This window comes from Protopterus annectens, chromosome 11.part0 (genome assembly GCF_019279795.1).
Source record: "Protopterus annectens isolate FY-2018-M chromosome 11.part0, PAN1.0, whole genome shotgun sequence".
Lineage (NCBI taxonomy): Eukaryota > Metazoa > Chordata > Ceratodontiformes > Protopteridae > Protopterus > Protopterus annectens.
Genome location: NC_056745.1, coordinates 1,432,224,010 through 1,432,241,195, shown reverse-complemented (window position 1 = coordinate 1,432,241,195; position 17,186 = coordinate 1,432,224,010). Strand labels below are relative to the sequence as shown.

At 36.1% G+C, this 17,186-nt stretch overlaps 1 protein-coding gene across 7 annotated transcripts in view; it reads left to right on the top strand.

Moving 5' to 3' along the window:
- LOC122815888 (ankyrin repeat domain-containing protein 26-like) overlaps positions 1 to 17,186 on the top strand; it is a 2,190,206-nt gene that overhangs the window by 526,809 nt on the left and 1,646,211 nt on the right. For all 7 annotated transcript variants that reach the window (XM_044088730.1, XM_044088728.1, XM_044088731.1 and 4 more), the window contains exon 12: positions 9,208 to 9,281. In XM_044088730.1, coding sequence (XP_043944665.1) covers positions 9,208 to 9,281 — 74 coding nt within the window. The remainder of the gene's footprint in view (positions 1 to 9,207; positions 9,282 to 17,186) is intronic.

Genomic DNA, 17,186 nt, shown 5'->3' with positions numbered 1-17,186 from the left:
AACTGTTGATTTGCTTATCTTTTAATAGTTTTAAGCATTGCTTTATAATTTACTATAATTAACTTAGCTGGTATAACATATGACTAAATCATCATGGGAGTGTATTTCTTTCTGCTCTGTATTTGTAGAGGTTGGTGGTATAAACCTTCTTGCAGTTTCAGAGGTAGTAAAGGAGGACAGGCAAGGTAGCTATGATGATTTAATTATACATAGGAGGTCTAAGAAATAACTGGACACTTTTAGGTCGACTAGTGTGACCTACTTGTATAGGTGTTTAAAAGAATTATATGCAGTAAGCTGGTGATTTGTAATGACTACAGAAGACAGCAGCATAATTTCACACAAAGACTTGCTTATTTATCCACTGTGACTTTAGAGCTGACACTGTCAAGTGGAGCCCAGTGGGTGTTTTATACTTGATTTTTAGCAAGGTGTTTGACAGCACAGTAAACGGGAGGGTATAATGAAAGTTTAGGGGCATGGGTTTTGAATCAAGATGGTAATACAGAGAGGAAAATGTTTGAAGGGTAGGAAAGAGAAAGGGAGAGCGAGGTGAATGTGGTGATGGTGATGGCATGTCTAACCGGAAGCCAGTAATCAACTAAGATAGGTGTGCCTTTTTAGAATGGTGATTATCCTATTTAACATATTTTTATCTAGCTTATCAAAACAATTGGAAAATGGAGGTGATCTGTTTACTATACCAAAACTGGTGCATAGCATTTCACCAACATGTGCTACAGTAAAAATGTTATAGTGAGTAAGTACAGCGCATGTGGATTGTAATGTATATAAATGGAAAGCTACACATTTTTGAGGTATTTAGAATGTGTACTTGTGAAATTTAGTCTATGGGAGTGAATACAGAGAAAACCTAGGTGGTGCTTTGAGAGTGTTCATCACCCCTAAGTACAACTGTGCAATGCAATTTGATTGGATTTGGGTAAGCTTAAAGTGTTGGAGTTATATTAACATGGTCAGCCTGTATTCTTTTTAGGGGGAAGGCAAGAGAATGCATACAGTATGGTTGAATGTTTTTCACTTGTCTTTTGAGAAAGACTAGTAGAAGTTATATAGACTCACTATATTATTATCAATCAGGTAGTAAAAAGAATGGGCGTAATTTTCAGTTAGAAGTGGTTGTTTCAAGTCTGACTAAAGGAGATACTTTAAAGAAAGAGTGATGGGGCCCCAGAAAGGGTTGTCAGATACTGTTGAGTCAGATTCTGTTATTTTTAATTTTTCCAAGTCTTTTTGTAGTTTCTAATACCATGAAGGGAATGGACCCCATTCCTAAGTCAAAGTACGATTAAAGTTCATGAAATTAGTATTGTTTCACTCTTTGATGTTAGCCAAAAGTGCTCTTTGCAGCACCTGCAGTGTGCCCTGTAATGACTCCTGCAATTCGTTCGGTGTTATAAGAATTAGTAACATATCTAAATATCTAAAGACCAGTTGCTCCTACTACTATTGGAACTGTCTGGGTATCTTTCTTCCACATGGCTCTCGTTTCTGCCTGCAGATTGAGGTATTTTATGACTTTGTGTCTCTCTGTACGCAAGACACTGTAGTCACTAGGTGTGGTGATTTCAATTATCAATGCTACTTTTGTCTTCTTTTCTTGGACCACTGTATCCAGTTTTGTAGCATCTATCTTTTGGACTGTTGGTATTGGGTGATCCCATGTGATATAAACTTCATCATTTTCTATGATTCTCTGTGGCTCATGTTTCCAGTGTTTTTCAGCCACTTCGATACCACAATGTTTGCACAATCTCCAGTGTAACAATCTCGCCACATTATTATGCCTTTCAGTATACAGTCCCTCTGCCATTAGAGAGCCGCAACCAGCAATAAGGTGTGTGACTGTTTCCAATTCGTTTCCACAAAACCTACATATGTCTGTTCTCCCACATGTTCAATGGACTTAGTAAACCAGCGTGTACATAGCCCACTATCTTGGGCTGCCAAGATTAACCTTTCATTTCTTGATGGAAATTCACCTCTCCTTAACCATTCCCGCGTTAGTTCTTGATCAACACAAGGCTCTTCCAGAAGTTTTCTGTATTTATGTTTTTTCCACATTTCTTGCCTTCTCATCTGATCATTCACCTTATATTCTTTATTTTGTTTTTTAGCACATTCAGTTGCTGCCTGATTTTTATCCACTTTTGGTTTGATTTCCATTCCTGCTTGACGTTGATATGCTTCTGCTAAATTAAGCAGAGATGTCATCTTAGATTTATTCTTCTCATGTTTCAAAACATTCACCACATTTGGATCTTGTGAGGTCAGTAGATATGTGTAGAGTCCCACAATTGCAGATCTATACATGTAATCAATTTCAAGGAGGCCCAGCCCTCCTTCAGAACGGGGAATATATAATCTTGGTATACAATGATTTTTATAAATCATTTGGTGAGCATGAAGCATCCTTCATGTTTTAATATCCAATCTAGCCAACACTTTTTGGGGCCAGTCAGTCACTCCAAAACTATAAGTTAGGACAGGAAGAGCAAATTGATTTATAGCTTGGATCTTGTTCCTAGGTTTCAATGCTGTTTTCAGGATTAATTTAAGTCTTCTACAGTACTCCTTACTAAGCTTTATTCACATTTGTTCATGTTTTATTGCTGATCCTTCATCAATTCCCAAGTATTTATACACCCCCTCTTGCTCAAATTCTTTTATATCACATTCTTGTCTCAAACTGATGTTTTCCTAGTGCTGCAGTTTTCCTTTTTTAAAGGTTGCTTTTGCACATTTATCAAGACCAAATGACATTCCAATATCACCTGAAAAAGTTTTGACAACCTTTAGCTGTGTTTTCAATTCCTCATCTGATAAGCTATACAATTTTAAATAATCGACAAAAAGAAGACGAGAAGTCATTAGACTTTGTTATTTTCTAGAAGCCAAATTATAGCCATGATCTAAGCTGTTAACAGCTTAATGGATTAATGGCAAGGCAAAATAGCAGCGGTGACAGGGAGTCACTCTGGAATATCCCCCTTCGGATTTTTATCCCTAGGATAATAATCTGTTCTGTATCATGGCTTAATTGCAAAGTGGCCTGCCACTGTTTCATGGTTACTGTAATATAATCAGTCAGTGTAGGATATACCTTATACATTTTTAAGCACTCTTTTATCCATGAATGTGAGATACTATCAAATGCTTTTTTATAGTCAATCCATGCCATACTTAGATTATTTCCTTTCTTACAGTTCTCCACTATAATTTTAACAACAAATGATCCTTTGTTCCATATGACTTTCTTTTATTGCCGTTTTGTTCTACTGCCATAATTAAGTTTTCTTCTAAATGACTATAAACTCTGCCAGCGTCAATCCCTGTGTATAGTTTATACGTCATCGGAAGACAAGTTATTTGGTCTATAATTTTTAGGGTAGCTTGCAGGTTCACTCTTAAGTAAGAGCATTGTTTTTCCTGTTGTTAACCAGTGCGGTGTCTGTTCGGGGTGTGCATATAAATAGTTCTTACGCATGGCTAGATCCTCATGTAAAGAAGTTAATACTTTAAGCCAAAAGTTAGGTACTGCATCTGGGCCTAGGGTTTTCCAATTAGAGGCTTTTCTCAACTTTGTTTCAATCTCTCTGGCTGTTATTTCATCCCATTTCATATCCTGTACCTTTAAACTTCTTATTCTTTCTTTTACTTTTTCTATCCATTTAGCATCTTTGTTATGTTCCAGAGGATCTTCATAGATACTGCTCCAAAATGTATCTACTTCCTCTTTTTCGGTGGTCTATCAATTCCTTTTACTTTATTTCCCAATTCTCTATAAAACTTGTTTGGTAATCAGTAAATTGCTTATTTTGTGCTTTTCTCTTATATTTATCTTTGTATCTTTTGAGTCTTTCCGCCTGTTTTGAAAATTTTAGTTTATCTCCCATAGTGAGTAATAGATCCAGGTCTGTTCTAATACTGCACATTGCTTTTATCACATCTATCTTTCTTAATATTTTTGTTAATCTGTTCCCCTCTTCTATAATCTTCTAAAAATGACACTTCTTGTCTTAACTGCTTTTAGTTTTCTCTATTCAATATTTCCATGATGGTATTCGCTTTTACTCCTTCTTTTCCCTCGCTACCCTATGTTCCTGTGGTAGAACTTTATCAGTTATTAATTTAGCAACACAGTAATATATTCTGTTTACTTCTTCTATAATGAGGGCACATCCCTTGTTTTCCATTTCCTGCGGAGATTCTATAGAAAGTTCTGTAACATCTTCTTGTGGCACATTCTCTTCAGTTTCATCCTGTGCCATCTGTTGCTCTGTCATATGGAAACTCACTGGCCTATCACTCCTCAACATTGACTGCATCAAAGTTTCCACAGTTTCCTGTTCCTTTCCTTCCTGTCTAGCTTCAAGTGAACTTTCATACTGGTTTCCTGTGGAAGGCTCCAAAATATCTTGATATGGCACCTGACCTGTTGCTTCCTGTTCCACTTGTTTCCCCTTAATTTGGATATCAATTGCTCTATCCTGTTGTGGTGTTTTCTGTATTTGATTTTCTACACTGAATCCTTCTCTTTGCAGCTGTTCCATTACCTCAATTTCTATTTCTTTGACTTCTCCATTACTAATCTCTTTTTCTACTTTTCCTCTTAGTCTTCTTATTTTTTGTATTGTAAATTTTTCCATATCTGGATTCCTTTCCCTATATTTTTCTTCAAATATCTTTGGTGCTGCTCTTTTTGTATTGGTTAGTTTTGCTTTCTCTTTTGCATAAATATTACACCATATTAAATCTCAAATGGATATAGGCGAAAAGAAAAGAAGGGAAAATTTGGTCAGGTATAGCAGCACTACTTGACCCGTTTTCTGCAGCTATTTCAAGTTTTTGGTTTCAACCATATTAAATCTCTTTTCCTTTCCCCTGTCCATACTTCTTCTTCACATGTCTCCTGATCTTCTTGCTTTTTGGTTTCAACCATATTAAATCTCTTTTCCTTTCCCCTGTCCATACTTCTTCTTCACATGTCTCCTGATCTTCTTGCTTTTCCTTATTCTGGGGACTCGCTCCATCATGCTGTGATGTAGTCTGTGTTAGACCTTCTACATTAAACCCTTCACTTCGCAGGCACTCCATAACTTCAACTTCTATTTCTTTAACTTCTACTTTACTAATCGTCTTTTCTACATTAAATCTTTGGACTTTTAGTCTATTTATTGTGAAATTTTCCATATCTGGATGCCTTTGCCTATATTTTTCTTCGAATATCTTTAAAACTGCCTTCTGTATATTAGTTAACTTGGTTTTCTCCTTTGCATAAATATTGCACCATAACCAATCTCTCTTTCCCATGTCCATATTTCGTTTTTATATTTTTCAAATACCTCTAGGTCTTGTTGTTATTTTCTCACTTCCTCAGAGGCTTCTTTTTCCAAAGAGATCAAAGTTTCTTGATCTATATACTATTTTTCAAAAATCTGTTGCATTATTGAAAGCAAATTTTTATTTGAAGCTTGTGACAGTTTTTCCTGCGGAAGTATTTTTCTTTCCTCTAATTTCTCTCTTAATCGTTTTCTATATCTTGTGCCTGGAAATTCTGGGCTTCTTATCCTCAATAGTCCACTCTGTCGTCTTTATGGCTCTTCTTTGGCCAATCAATTTTTGTCATTTTTGTGGACTACTATTTCCTTCTACAATGGGAGAGGGGGGCATCCTCCCCCTTAGCTTGGCCTGGCCCCGTTGTAGAATTGTTTCGGTATTTTGAGGATTCTACACTATCATTTTTTCCAGTCCTGGCACCAGTGCGCCTACCAGGATTGGGCACTTTTTTTATCCTGGGTCTTGTGCACCCAGCTATCTTTTTTATTTTTGATTTACTTCTGCCCATGATATATGCTATATAAATATAGTCTAAATATCAGTGTCGCCTTGGTGAGATTTTGTGAAAAACAGGGTCCACCTCGCGAAGGTACTCACCAAGACTTGAGGATGAATTCAGTTTCAGCACTACTACACTCCTTTGCTTGCTGACTTTTCATCTCTCCATCAGGACCCTGTTTAATGTAGGTTAACAAATGGACCTTCAGGAAAGGTGAAACTTAGTAAGGGTTGGTGCAGCTGAATATGGGCTACCTACTGCTGTGTTTTTTTACTTGTCTTGTTCATAAGCTGTGTGCTTTCACTTTTGGAAATAAGAAGGTAATCAGTTGAACTTAAAAGTGCATTTTATAAGTGCGCAGTATGGAATTTGTGAACAGTCGTCTAGTAGAAAGGCTAGGTGCTAAAGAGGTGAAATGGTTGTTATACTTGTGACAGACGCAAAGGGGGAGTTGAAAAGAAGTAGAGAAGACACTGGTAGTGACGGTGACTAGACTCTGGTAGATCTTCACTGGCACTGAGGCTGCAGAGTAGTTCAAGTGTGCAATGTAATACTGTAGGGTGTATGGTCTAATCACAAGATTCAAGCCCAAATGGCCAAACTTCAAAGCCATGCATAAGTAAGTATTAGCATAATCCAATGCCAAACATAGTGTGTTTCTGTTATGCCACGGTTTTGTTTTATTTTATTTGTTAGTGTAGTAAAACAGTCACTTTCTTTATTGGTTTTAAGTAAAGAAACAAGGCAAGTAAAGGTAGAAGTAGTAAATAACTGAAGAAAGCATTATGTTAAGTTTGAATGTATGCCTACCCCCCCCCCCCCACACACACACACACACACAGATATGAGAAGACACAGACACCTTCACTGCTGAATATGATGAGCATTACCTGATTTAATGTTTGGTGTAAACAAAAACACTGCCGCCATTTAACTTAGTGCCTTGAAAAAAATAAATAAATTAAGCACATCATAATGGTCAGATCTCAGTGTCAAGCTTGTACAGTAATGTGCTGTATGATTTAAATGGTAGCTTTAACTGTAATTGCATTTTTGAATAATATTAATTGTGTTCTTTTGTTTGGAAATACTACTGAAGTAGAAAGATCTCGCTTGCAGTAGATTTTAGTGTTAGTTGCTCTTGTCATTAAGTAGTAATTTAAATAAAGTTATAAACCATTGTGGTGTTCAGATATGAAACTTCCACTACACAGAGGAATTGAAATGATGAAAAGTAATCCCCAAATAATGGAAGCACAAAAAAAAATTAACTTTAATCATTTTTTGCAGACCTCCCCCCACACCCCCCAACGTATTTATAGCAACTCCACAGTCATACCAAGTCGAAGAAGGAGAAATCTCCCAAAACAAGTCAGTCATTGCTGGTATGCACTTAGAGATTGCACTGACAATGATTTCCTATGGAAAACTGAAATCAGTGTTGTGTTCTTTGTTTTTTTTTCCTTTGGGATACTGACACTCCATAAATTTTATCTAGCTCTTGTGGTAGAGGAGATCCATCATGGTGGCATTTTTGCCACAACAGGTCATTTTTAAGTAATTTGAGTTCTTTATGAAGTGTATTAGGTTATAGACAGCCTGCTACCAGTGTAGCATTTCAGCTTAGTATTACAAACTTACATTATCATCCAAAAATGTAATAACTACTGTTTGTTTCATTTATACAGCAGTGGAGTTCGGGTAATGTTGTTACTTCCCTGTCTGATCTCTTCCTTTAACATTTTGGTGTATATAGAGACAGTGGATGGGTTGATTGATTGATTGGTTGGTTGGATGTTGTACATTGCATGTATGTAGACTTTTGATGTGAAATGCAGAATAGGACATTGTATAGCAGTGCCAGGATAAAACTGGTACAGAAGCATTCTGCCATTAGAGACTGTTTGGTTCTTACAATGTACTTGAATGAAGGGGCAAGAAAGATGTGACATTTACTGAGGAAATAATAATATAACTTTTAAGAAATGCTGATTAGTGGTTAAGGAATTCACTCAATATAATGAAGTAATTTCAGCTAACGGGACTTCATTTTATAGGTTCATAGGTAGGTACTAGGCTATCGGCCCAAGGGCCTACATAAGCCTAGCCAGCAAGGCTCCATGGCTTACGCCACCCAAGAAAGTTATTTACCTGTGCCACTGTGGAGCAGAGACACAGAAGTTATCCCCGGGGTGTATTTCCTATTTCCCATCCACTCATCAAGATTTTTCTTAAAGAGTGCTAATGAAGAACTTTGCTTGACATAGATGGGTAGCTTGTTCCAGAGTATAGGAAATCTCTGGGACAGGAATCTATCCCTCCAGCGTGCCCTGTTTATCGTGGTGACAAAGTTTACGTCCCTAGAGTGTGTAGCTCAAAGGGATTGGGATTTCTTTAGGTGTAGCATGTCCAACAGCTCTGGGTTTGACATAGCTTTATATGTTAGGCAGAGATCACTTCGGAGTAGGCGATATGCTACAGAGAAAAGCTGGAGTTTTTTGAGGCGGTCAGTGTAGGGCATTTGTTTGAGGCAAGTAATCCTCCTTGTGAGGTACTTCTGTGGCCTTTTCAGCTGCTGCAGATGTCTTGTGAGGTACATTCCAAAAAGGGGCATTGTACTCTATAATGGGTCTAATGAGTGACAAGTAGAGGGGAACAATGACCTCTTTTTTCCTTGATGAGAACCCTTTTATGATGAGGTGTGCCATGTAGAAGGACTTCCTGACTACTGTGGCGATGTGACTATCAAAGGAGAGACTACTGTCCACCTGGGTCCCAAGGTCTCTTATCACACATTCGGTGTTAAGTAGATTGCTGCCTATGTGGTAGTTCATGAGTACAGAGTTTTTACCAAAGGGGATGACACTGCACTTTTTGACATTTAGCTTGAGGCCATGGCTCTAACACCAGGCATCTGTCTCAGCGAGTCCCTTCTGTAGGATGTCCACATCATTTGGGGACTTGACTATGGCTCCTAGTTTGCAGTCATCTGCAAACTTCATTAGCCAGAGGCCTTCTGTGTTAGCCTGTACTTCAGAGAAGTAGATACCAAACAGGAGAGGCTTGAATATGCTGTAATGTGGTGTTTATTTTCTAATAATGTTCATGTCCTCTGTTTCAGTGTAATGCTTTGAAATTTAGGACACATTAATGGCCATGTGGGGTAAGCACACGGCCTCTGATAATAAATATATTTTTTTTAATTTAAGACACAATAATGATCATGTATAGTTAACCTTCTGTTACAATACTGCCTCTGACGATGGAAAATAGTTTGGATCTAAATTGTAAGTTAAAGCAAAGTGGTGTAGTAGATTTAAGTAATGCTTTTTGCTGTCTTATAACAGATATTCTGATGTCAGAACTTGGATTTGAAGAAGTCGATGAAAAGGAAGATACTGAATCTTTGTGGGACTCTGAGGTATTTTTTTTAGAAAAAAAAATCCAAATGTAAATTGTATGATTGTCATTCATCAATGTACATAACCAAAAACAAATAAGACTGGACACTGCTCGAATACCAACTCCTTCTGTTTATTAAAAATAGACATACAAGTGATGAGCTGGCCTTTGCCCTTCATCAGATAAAGCATCTCCCAAAACCAAACATTTTAAAACAAATACAAACCAATAGAAAATCAGTAAAAATCAATAAAAAACCCGCCTGTTCTTAAGGGCGGGTCTCATAGGAATGACTTCATTAAGCCCAGGACTCCTGTATGCCATTAACTCAATTATCCATTTAGATTCAGCTAGCTCTGTTAACCGTTTAATGTCTCCCCCTCTTTTGTTCAACTTCACATTCACTATCACTTTAAACTTGAAGCTATGTGTAGGATGAGCTACCAAGTGTCTATATAATGCATTGCGTGTGTCTCCATTTCTAATCGAAGAGAGGTGCTGCAAGACCCTAACTTTAAACATACAGTTGGTCTTGCCCACATAAAAACTTGTGCAGGATTGACACTCAGCCAAATAAACCACATCAGTGGTTCTACAAGTTGCTCTCCCTTTCAAATCAAACAATCTTCCAGTCACTGGATGTACAAAAACACCCCTACTATCTACATAAGCACACGCCTTGCATAGCCCACATGGAAAAGTGCCCTGTTTAGTGTTGTTCACCAATTTCCTATCATAACAGGATGGAGTTTGGCAGAAATTATAGGAAGGATAGGTATAAACCATGGCTGAGAACCGTTGATACAGGCATAAGCTCACAACATGACAGGGCCAGTGGACATGATTCTAGGTTGACACTAACTTATGGCAGTAATATAGGTGATGTTTGTGCACTGATCAGAGGGAATTTGGAACATTTTGACTAGTGATGTAAGTTTGAAGGGTATGCTAGGTGATAAACCAGTTTTTAGATATAAAAGAAATAAAAACTTGAAAGATTTACTTTGTAGAGATAAGACAAAGACCACTATGGATAATCTGGCCATCACTAAACAGGGCACTTTTCCATGTGGGCTATGCAAGGCGTGTGCTTATGTAGATAGTAGGGGTGTTTTTGTACATCCAGTGACTGGAAGATTGTTTGATTTGAAAGGGAGAGCAACTTGTAGAACCACTGATGTGGTTTATTTGGCTGAGTGTCAATCCTGCACAAGTTTTTATGTGGGCAAGACCAACTGTATGTTTAAAGTTAGGGTCTTGCAGCACCTCTCTTCGATTAGAAATGGAGACACACGCAATGCATTATATAGACACTTGGTAGCTCATCCTACACATAGCTTCAAGTTTAAAGTGATAGTGAATGTGAAGTTGAACAAAAGAGGGGGAGACATTAAACAGTTAACAGAGCTAGCTGAATCTAAATGGATAATTGAGTTAATGGCACACAGGAGTCCTGGGCTTAATGAAGTCATTCCTATGAGACCCGCCCTTAAGAACAGGCGGGTTTTTTATTGATTTTTACTGATTTTCTATTGGTTTGTATTTGTTTTAAAATGTTTGGTTTTGGGAGATGCTTTATCTGATGAAGGGCAAAGGCCCGAAAGCGCTCATCACTTGTATGTCTATTTTTAATAAACAGAAGGAGTTGGTATTCGAGCAGTGTCCAGTCTTATTTGTTTTTGGATATTTACTATGGTTTATTTGACTGGACTTTGGTGAGACACAGCACATTGTTTTGTTTATCAATGTACATAAATTTGTATTTATTTAATACTGTAGTTGTTGTGTTTCATAGAATTTGTCTGTGCTTACAAGCCTTCCTCCATTAAACTTACCTATTGCAGTCATCCTTACAAAGTTTGGAATTGAAGAAACCACAATTCTAAACTCTTTTGTGTGAGTGAGAGGGTAATTACCATCCACAAAGTTGTGTTGATTATAAAAGAAGAAGTTTAGGTTTTGGGAGATAAATCTCACACCCATCCCGTCCTCACTCACACATACAGGATTTTGAAAAGTTTTCAACACTTCAGCACTGCTCACACAAAATTATTCTGAACTGAAGTAATTTCAGTTCTTAAATTTGAAAGCATTTATCACCCCCCCCCCCCCCCCACACACACACACGCACACACATATCTTGAAACTGTAGCTGAATTTCTGCTCATTTTCATTTATTTGCAGTATCACTTAACCCTTGCAGGCCGAGACAGTTGTATGAACACAAATTCTTCAAGCACTGGCCACTAACATTGCATACTTCTGGAGTTTTCCACCTTATAAGCTTGGTGTAACTATGATGTTGTCAGTTCAGGTTTGATCACTTTGTATGTGGTCAAAGGACAGACTGATTTCCTAATGAGTCTGTCATAAACAGGGGGTTTGTCTGTCAGAATAAAATGTTCTTGTATCTTGTGAGGCATTTAGGGGACCATCATGTTTTTGTACTGAACACTGAATTCACGATTCATTTTGTTACTTACATATTTTTTTTTTTTTGCTATATAGTTAATAGAAAAATGTACAAAACAATACTGTATTGTTTTAATACTGCAAGGGGAAATGTTTCCCTTGTCAGTCCAAAAGATAAATCTCATCACATTTTAGGAGTCATTCAAGAGGATTATACTTTTCCTGTGGTGTAAATCTATTTGCCTAATGTGAAGTTTCTCCAACTCCAGTGTATGGGTCTGTGCACTGTCATGTTTGATTTATGTCGTCATGTCAACAGAGGGCTAAAAAGGAATACTATTTCCCTCATCATCAGTTCTTTTGCATTTATTGCAAAGTTTCACTCTTATTCCCAATATGCATAATGGAAAGTTAGAGTACTTAGTGCCTCATTTATTCTACGTTCATACAAGTTGTCTTTGGAAGAGTAATTAAACAGTAAATTGTTGCATTTGTGTTTATCCACCTTCCTGTGCCTTGTTTCTCAGGCAGAATTTCTTCCATTAGTAGCATATTCCTGTGAAGAACCTTTGCTGATCTTTTTTTATTTTTTGCTATATAGTTAATAGAAAAATGTACAAAACAATACTGTATTGTTTTAATACTGCAAGGGGAAATGTTTCCCTTGTCAGTCCAAAAGATAAATCTCATCACATTTTAGGAGTCATTCAAGAGGATTATACTTTTCCTGTGGTGTAAATCTATTTGCCTAATCTGAAGTTTTTCCAACTCCAGTGCATGTGTCTGTGCACTGTCATGTTTGATTTATGTCGTCATGTCAACAAAGGGCTAAAAAGAAATGCTATTTCCCTCATCATCAGTTCTTTTGCATTTATTGCAAAGTTTCACTCTTATTCCCAATATGCATAATGGAAAGTTATAGTACTTAGTGCCTCATTTATTCTACGTTCATACAAGTTGTCTTTGGAAGAGTAATTAAACAGTAAATTGTTGCATTTGTGTTTATCCACCTTCCTGTGCCTTGTTTCTCAGGCAGAATTTCTTCCATTAGTAGCATATTCCTGTGAAGAACCTTTGCTGATCTTGCATCTTAAGTAGAGATGAAGGTGGTATGTAGCCATGTTGTATATCCAGTTTTACCCTAATTATTTCAGATGCTTTTTATCAGATCACTATTTTAATAACTGTTACATTATGGAGCATATCCTGCCAAGGATACCGTATATTTGGGCTGTCTACAAAGGTTCAAGCTCTTTCCTTACATGCCATACGAATACCCAAAATTCAAGAGTTTGGGCCTAGTATAAGAGGGGTGTACAGATGTGGCAAAACTCAGAACTTTTGTTTTTGTTAGTATGTTCTGTAGGCTCTCGTCTGCTTTGCTTCTTCTTGTACTGACAGTGTGCTTCAGCTACCTCATCTTCAGGCAGATAAGGATCCCCCTGGGGACTGTTCCTTTTTCTATAAAGATTTGTGGAATATCTTTGCTTATGTCTATCAGAAAGAGCAAGTGTAGCTGTGGACACCAAAATTCCATATAAAAACTCCTAATCTTGTTTTTCCCCCTTTGTGTTTTTCTGGAAGACAGACATCTGAGAAACTTGGCATGAGCTGAATGGTCATGTTGTTGGATTCTCTTGTGGTGGACCTTCTCCCGCAGGTAACAAAATGAAAAAATTGTATAATGACTTCCACGAAGCAAACTGATGAAATGTTACCACGGAGTACCAATAAGTGTCCTCACACCTCTCATCCAGCAGACACTCATCCCATCACTTAAAAAATGAAGCGATATAAAAAAAGCAATACACTCTAATAAAACGCCCAAAGCATTTTGCCACACAAAACTGGAACTTTATTAACTGTAAAGCTCGAGTTGAGGCATCAAAACAACCTCAGCGTCTTAAAATACAAACTGACATGCAAGGCGAATATAAAACATAATAACATCAAAAACTACGGACTGAGACACAATAATCGGTTAAGCGCTTTCATCCATATCAAGCAGGCTTCTTCAGAACACCATTAAAGTGTAACTTCCGCCTTATATAACTTCTAAGGCGCCAAATTCTCAAATTCAAAATTTTTACATCCGCAGTTTAAAGTGACAATGCTACATTGCATGTACCCCATCCTACTACAACTAAATATAGCATCTACTACCTGTATTGATGTCTAATAAACTTGACATTCCACACTAAAATTAATAACATGATGTAAAATAACATATTATAACAATATGTAAAACAATTGTTAAAAGATTATTAAAAAAAAGTTATTGATAAAATTATTAATAACCATTATATGAGAACATTTTATAAAAACAATACAAATTCACTGGGCTAACTACCCAAGTCCGCTATATGTGATCTAATACCACTATCTGACATCCTACGTTCCAACCCTTTCCTTACTTATAATTCCGATAATAATAATTATTATAATAATAATAATATATATAATAATTCCTTGTCTGAAAATCTACTTTATCTTTATAATACAGGAAATATAAACTAATAATAATCTGTGAATGTGCTTGTTAACAGTATATAGTTAAACTTAAATGTTTAAAAGTTTAAAATATGTTGACAAAACCGAACATACAATACTTTATAAATTCACTTCAAGAACGGCCTTCAAGGAAATATTGTCATTGAGTCCCGGATGTGTTGTGGCATCTGTAAATATCTGCCACCATAACTCTCGGTAACTCAATAATTTTTTATAATCCTTACCTCTAGCATCATTCCTAATAATATCCAACAAAGCGAATTTGAACTGATGTTTTTGACCATTCAGTTCTATATGTTTGTATAACGCACTCTTTGGGTCCCTTTTCTTTATATTATACATATGTTCATAAATGCGTTTTTTGAAGCTTCTCTCGGTTTTCCCCACATAATAACTTGGACATTCCTGACTTATAGCAATATATATAACCATCTTAGAGTTGCAATTCCCCTTAACAAACTTTATTCTTGGTCTAAATATATTGCTTAACACTATTTCCTTTTTATCAAAAATATAACAACATTGTTTACATGATCCACATTTGGTGGTATGTTGTTTAATGTCCGTCCTATAAACATCTCTTGGTCTACATCCCGTTTCTAAATGTTTTTTAATGTTTGCTCCCATCTTATAGACTATTCCTGGCTTTTCACCTATTATATCTCTGAGAGTTCCATCACTGTTTATTAGGTACCAAAAGTTCTGTATAATTTGTTTCACCTCATCAGATATTGGACAATATAGTAATATTAATGATCTTTGATGATTAATTTGTTTGCATTAATTGTTGCTTGGAGATTGTCAGCAGTGCCCTGTACAGCTTTCACTTCATTGCCTAAACCTAATAAGGTTTTGTAAGTGGTGCCCCGTAAACCTGTTACATATTTATCCACTTTATCCAACATATTTTGGGGATATCCCCTCTCCAAAAACATCGTATGGATATTTCCTATCTCTTCTAACAATTTGTCATACTTTGTTGTCATCCTTAGAGCCCTAATACATTGACCCTTATATATATTCTGTTTTAACCTCTTTGGATGGTAACTTTTGTAAGCCAGATAGTCATTTGAAAAAGTTTCTTTTCTATAAATTTTTGACTGTATGGTATCTTCATGTTTGTATACCAAAGTATCAAGGTATGCTAAACCTTCCTTGTTATAAGAATATGTAAATTTGAGATACTCACTGCTCACATTCAGAAACTGGATGAACTCTAACAACTTGTCTACATTGGAATTCCATAAAATATATATGTCATCCAAAAATCTCACATAGTGGACAATATGATTGTAAAATGTGCTAGAAAAGAGAACTTGTTCTTCCCAATTTAGCATGACCAGGTTAGCAAATATGGAAGCACAAGCTGCTCCCATAGCTACTTCCCTGGTCTGACTAAAATGTTCACCTTCATAAAAGATGAAATTATTGTCAAGTACTATGTCTATCATTTCCATAATTAAACTAACCTCATCCCATGGTATATCAGCATATTTCATAATGCTGTTAGAAAAAGCTTCAAGACCCGCTTTTTTCGGAATGCTAGAAAAAAGATTGATGACATCAATAGTAACAAACGTATAGCTGTCATTCCATATTCGTGTGGGATAATTCCTCAAGAATTCCCACGAATCTTTAACTAAATGGCCTATATTGTTGTTTATATGCTTCAATTTAGTGTCAATATATTTGCCCATAGGGAAAGTTTTTGACTTACTACCAGAGATGATAGGTCGGAAGGGTGGATCGTTTATATTCTTATGAATTTTCAGAATGCCTACCATCGTGGCCAGTCTGGGAGACTTGACTGTCAAAAATGTGTAAATATCTCTATCAATTCTTCCTTCAATAAAGAATTCTTCTATATAAGTATCTATTCTCCGGTAGGCAATATTTATCTCATTAAGTGAAACACTTTCATAATTCCTAGATCCATACAAAATATTATGTATCCTATTGGTATATTCAAAACTATCGTATGGAACCACCCCTCTGTCTTTATCTGGTTTCATTACCGTTACTTTCTCACTTACTTGTAAGTCTTTGAGTAATTCACTTTCCTCCCGTGTTATATTACTAACATGTTGGACTCTTTTATATTCCTTATATAGTTTGTAGATTTCTCTAGATACAATGTTCTCATACGTCTCTACTATTGGATGATATGCTGGAACAAATAAGCTAGGCACCTTCAACTCCACATGTTTCATTTGCTCATCCTCATTCCCCCCCTTTTTTGTTTTTTTACCAATATTATTGAACATGATAGCTAGGTTCATTATTCTAGTAAACTTCTTTAATTCTACAAGACAGTCTACCAAGTTAAAACATGGGGTTGGTATAAATGTCATCCCTTTAGATAAAAGGGTAAAATGTGCCTGGCTAATCTCAACATTAGCATAATTATATATATATTAAAACCATTCCATGTATGGACTAGATAGTTAGCCTCGTTCCCCTTGCTTCCAAAAATATAACTATATGTATCACAATCCTTTGCTTTCACTATCTGTTGTTTTCCCAATTCTTCTGTTTGTACTTCCCTTTTTGGTAATAACCTCTTCCTTGATTCCTGTATGGTTCCTGTATTATAGAGACAAAGTAGATTTTCAGACAAGGAATTATTATATATATTATTATTATAATTATTATTATCGGAATTATAAGTAAGGAAAGGGTTGGAACGTAGGATGTCAGATAGTGGTATTAGATCACATATAGCAGACTTGGGTAGTTAGCCCAGTGAATTTGTATTGTTTTTATAAAATGTTCTCATATAATGGTTATTAATAATTTTATCAATAACTTTTTTTAATAATTTTTTAACAATTGTTTTACATATTGTTATAATATGTTATTTTACATCATGTTATTAATTTTAGTGTGGAATGTCAAGTTTATTAGACATCAATACAGGTAGTAGATGTTGTATTTAGTTGTAGAAGGATGGGGTACATGCAATGTAGCATTGTCACTTTAAGCTGCAGATGTAAAAATTTTG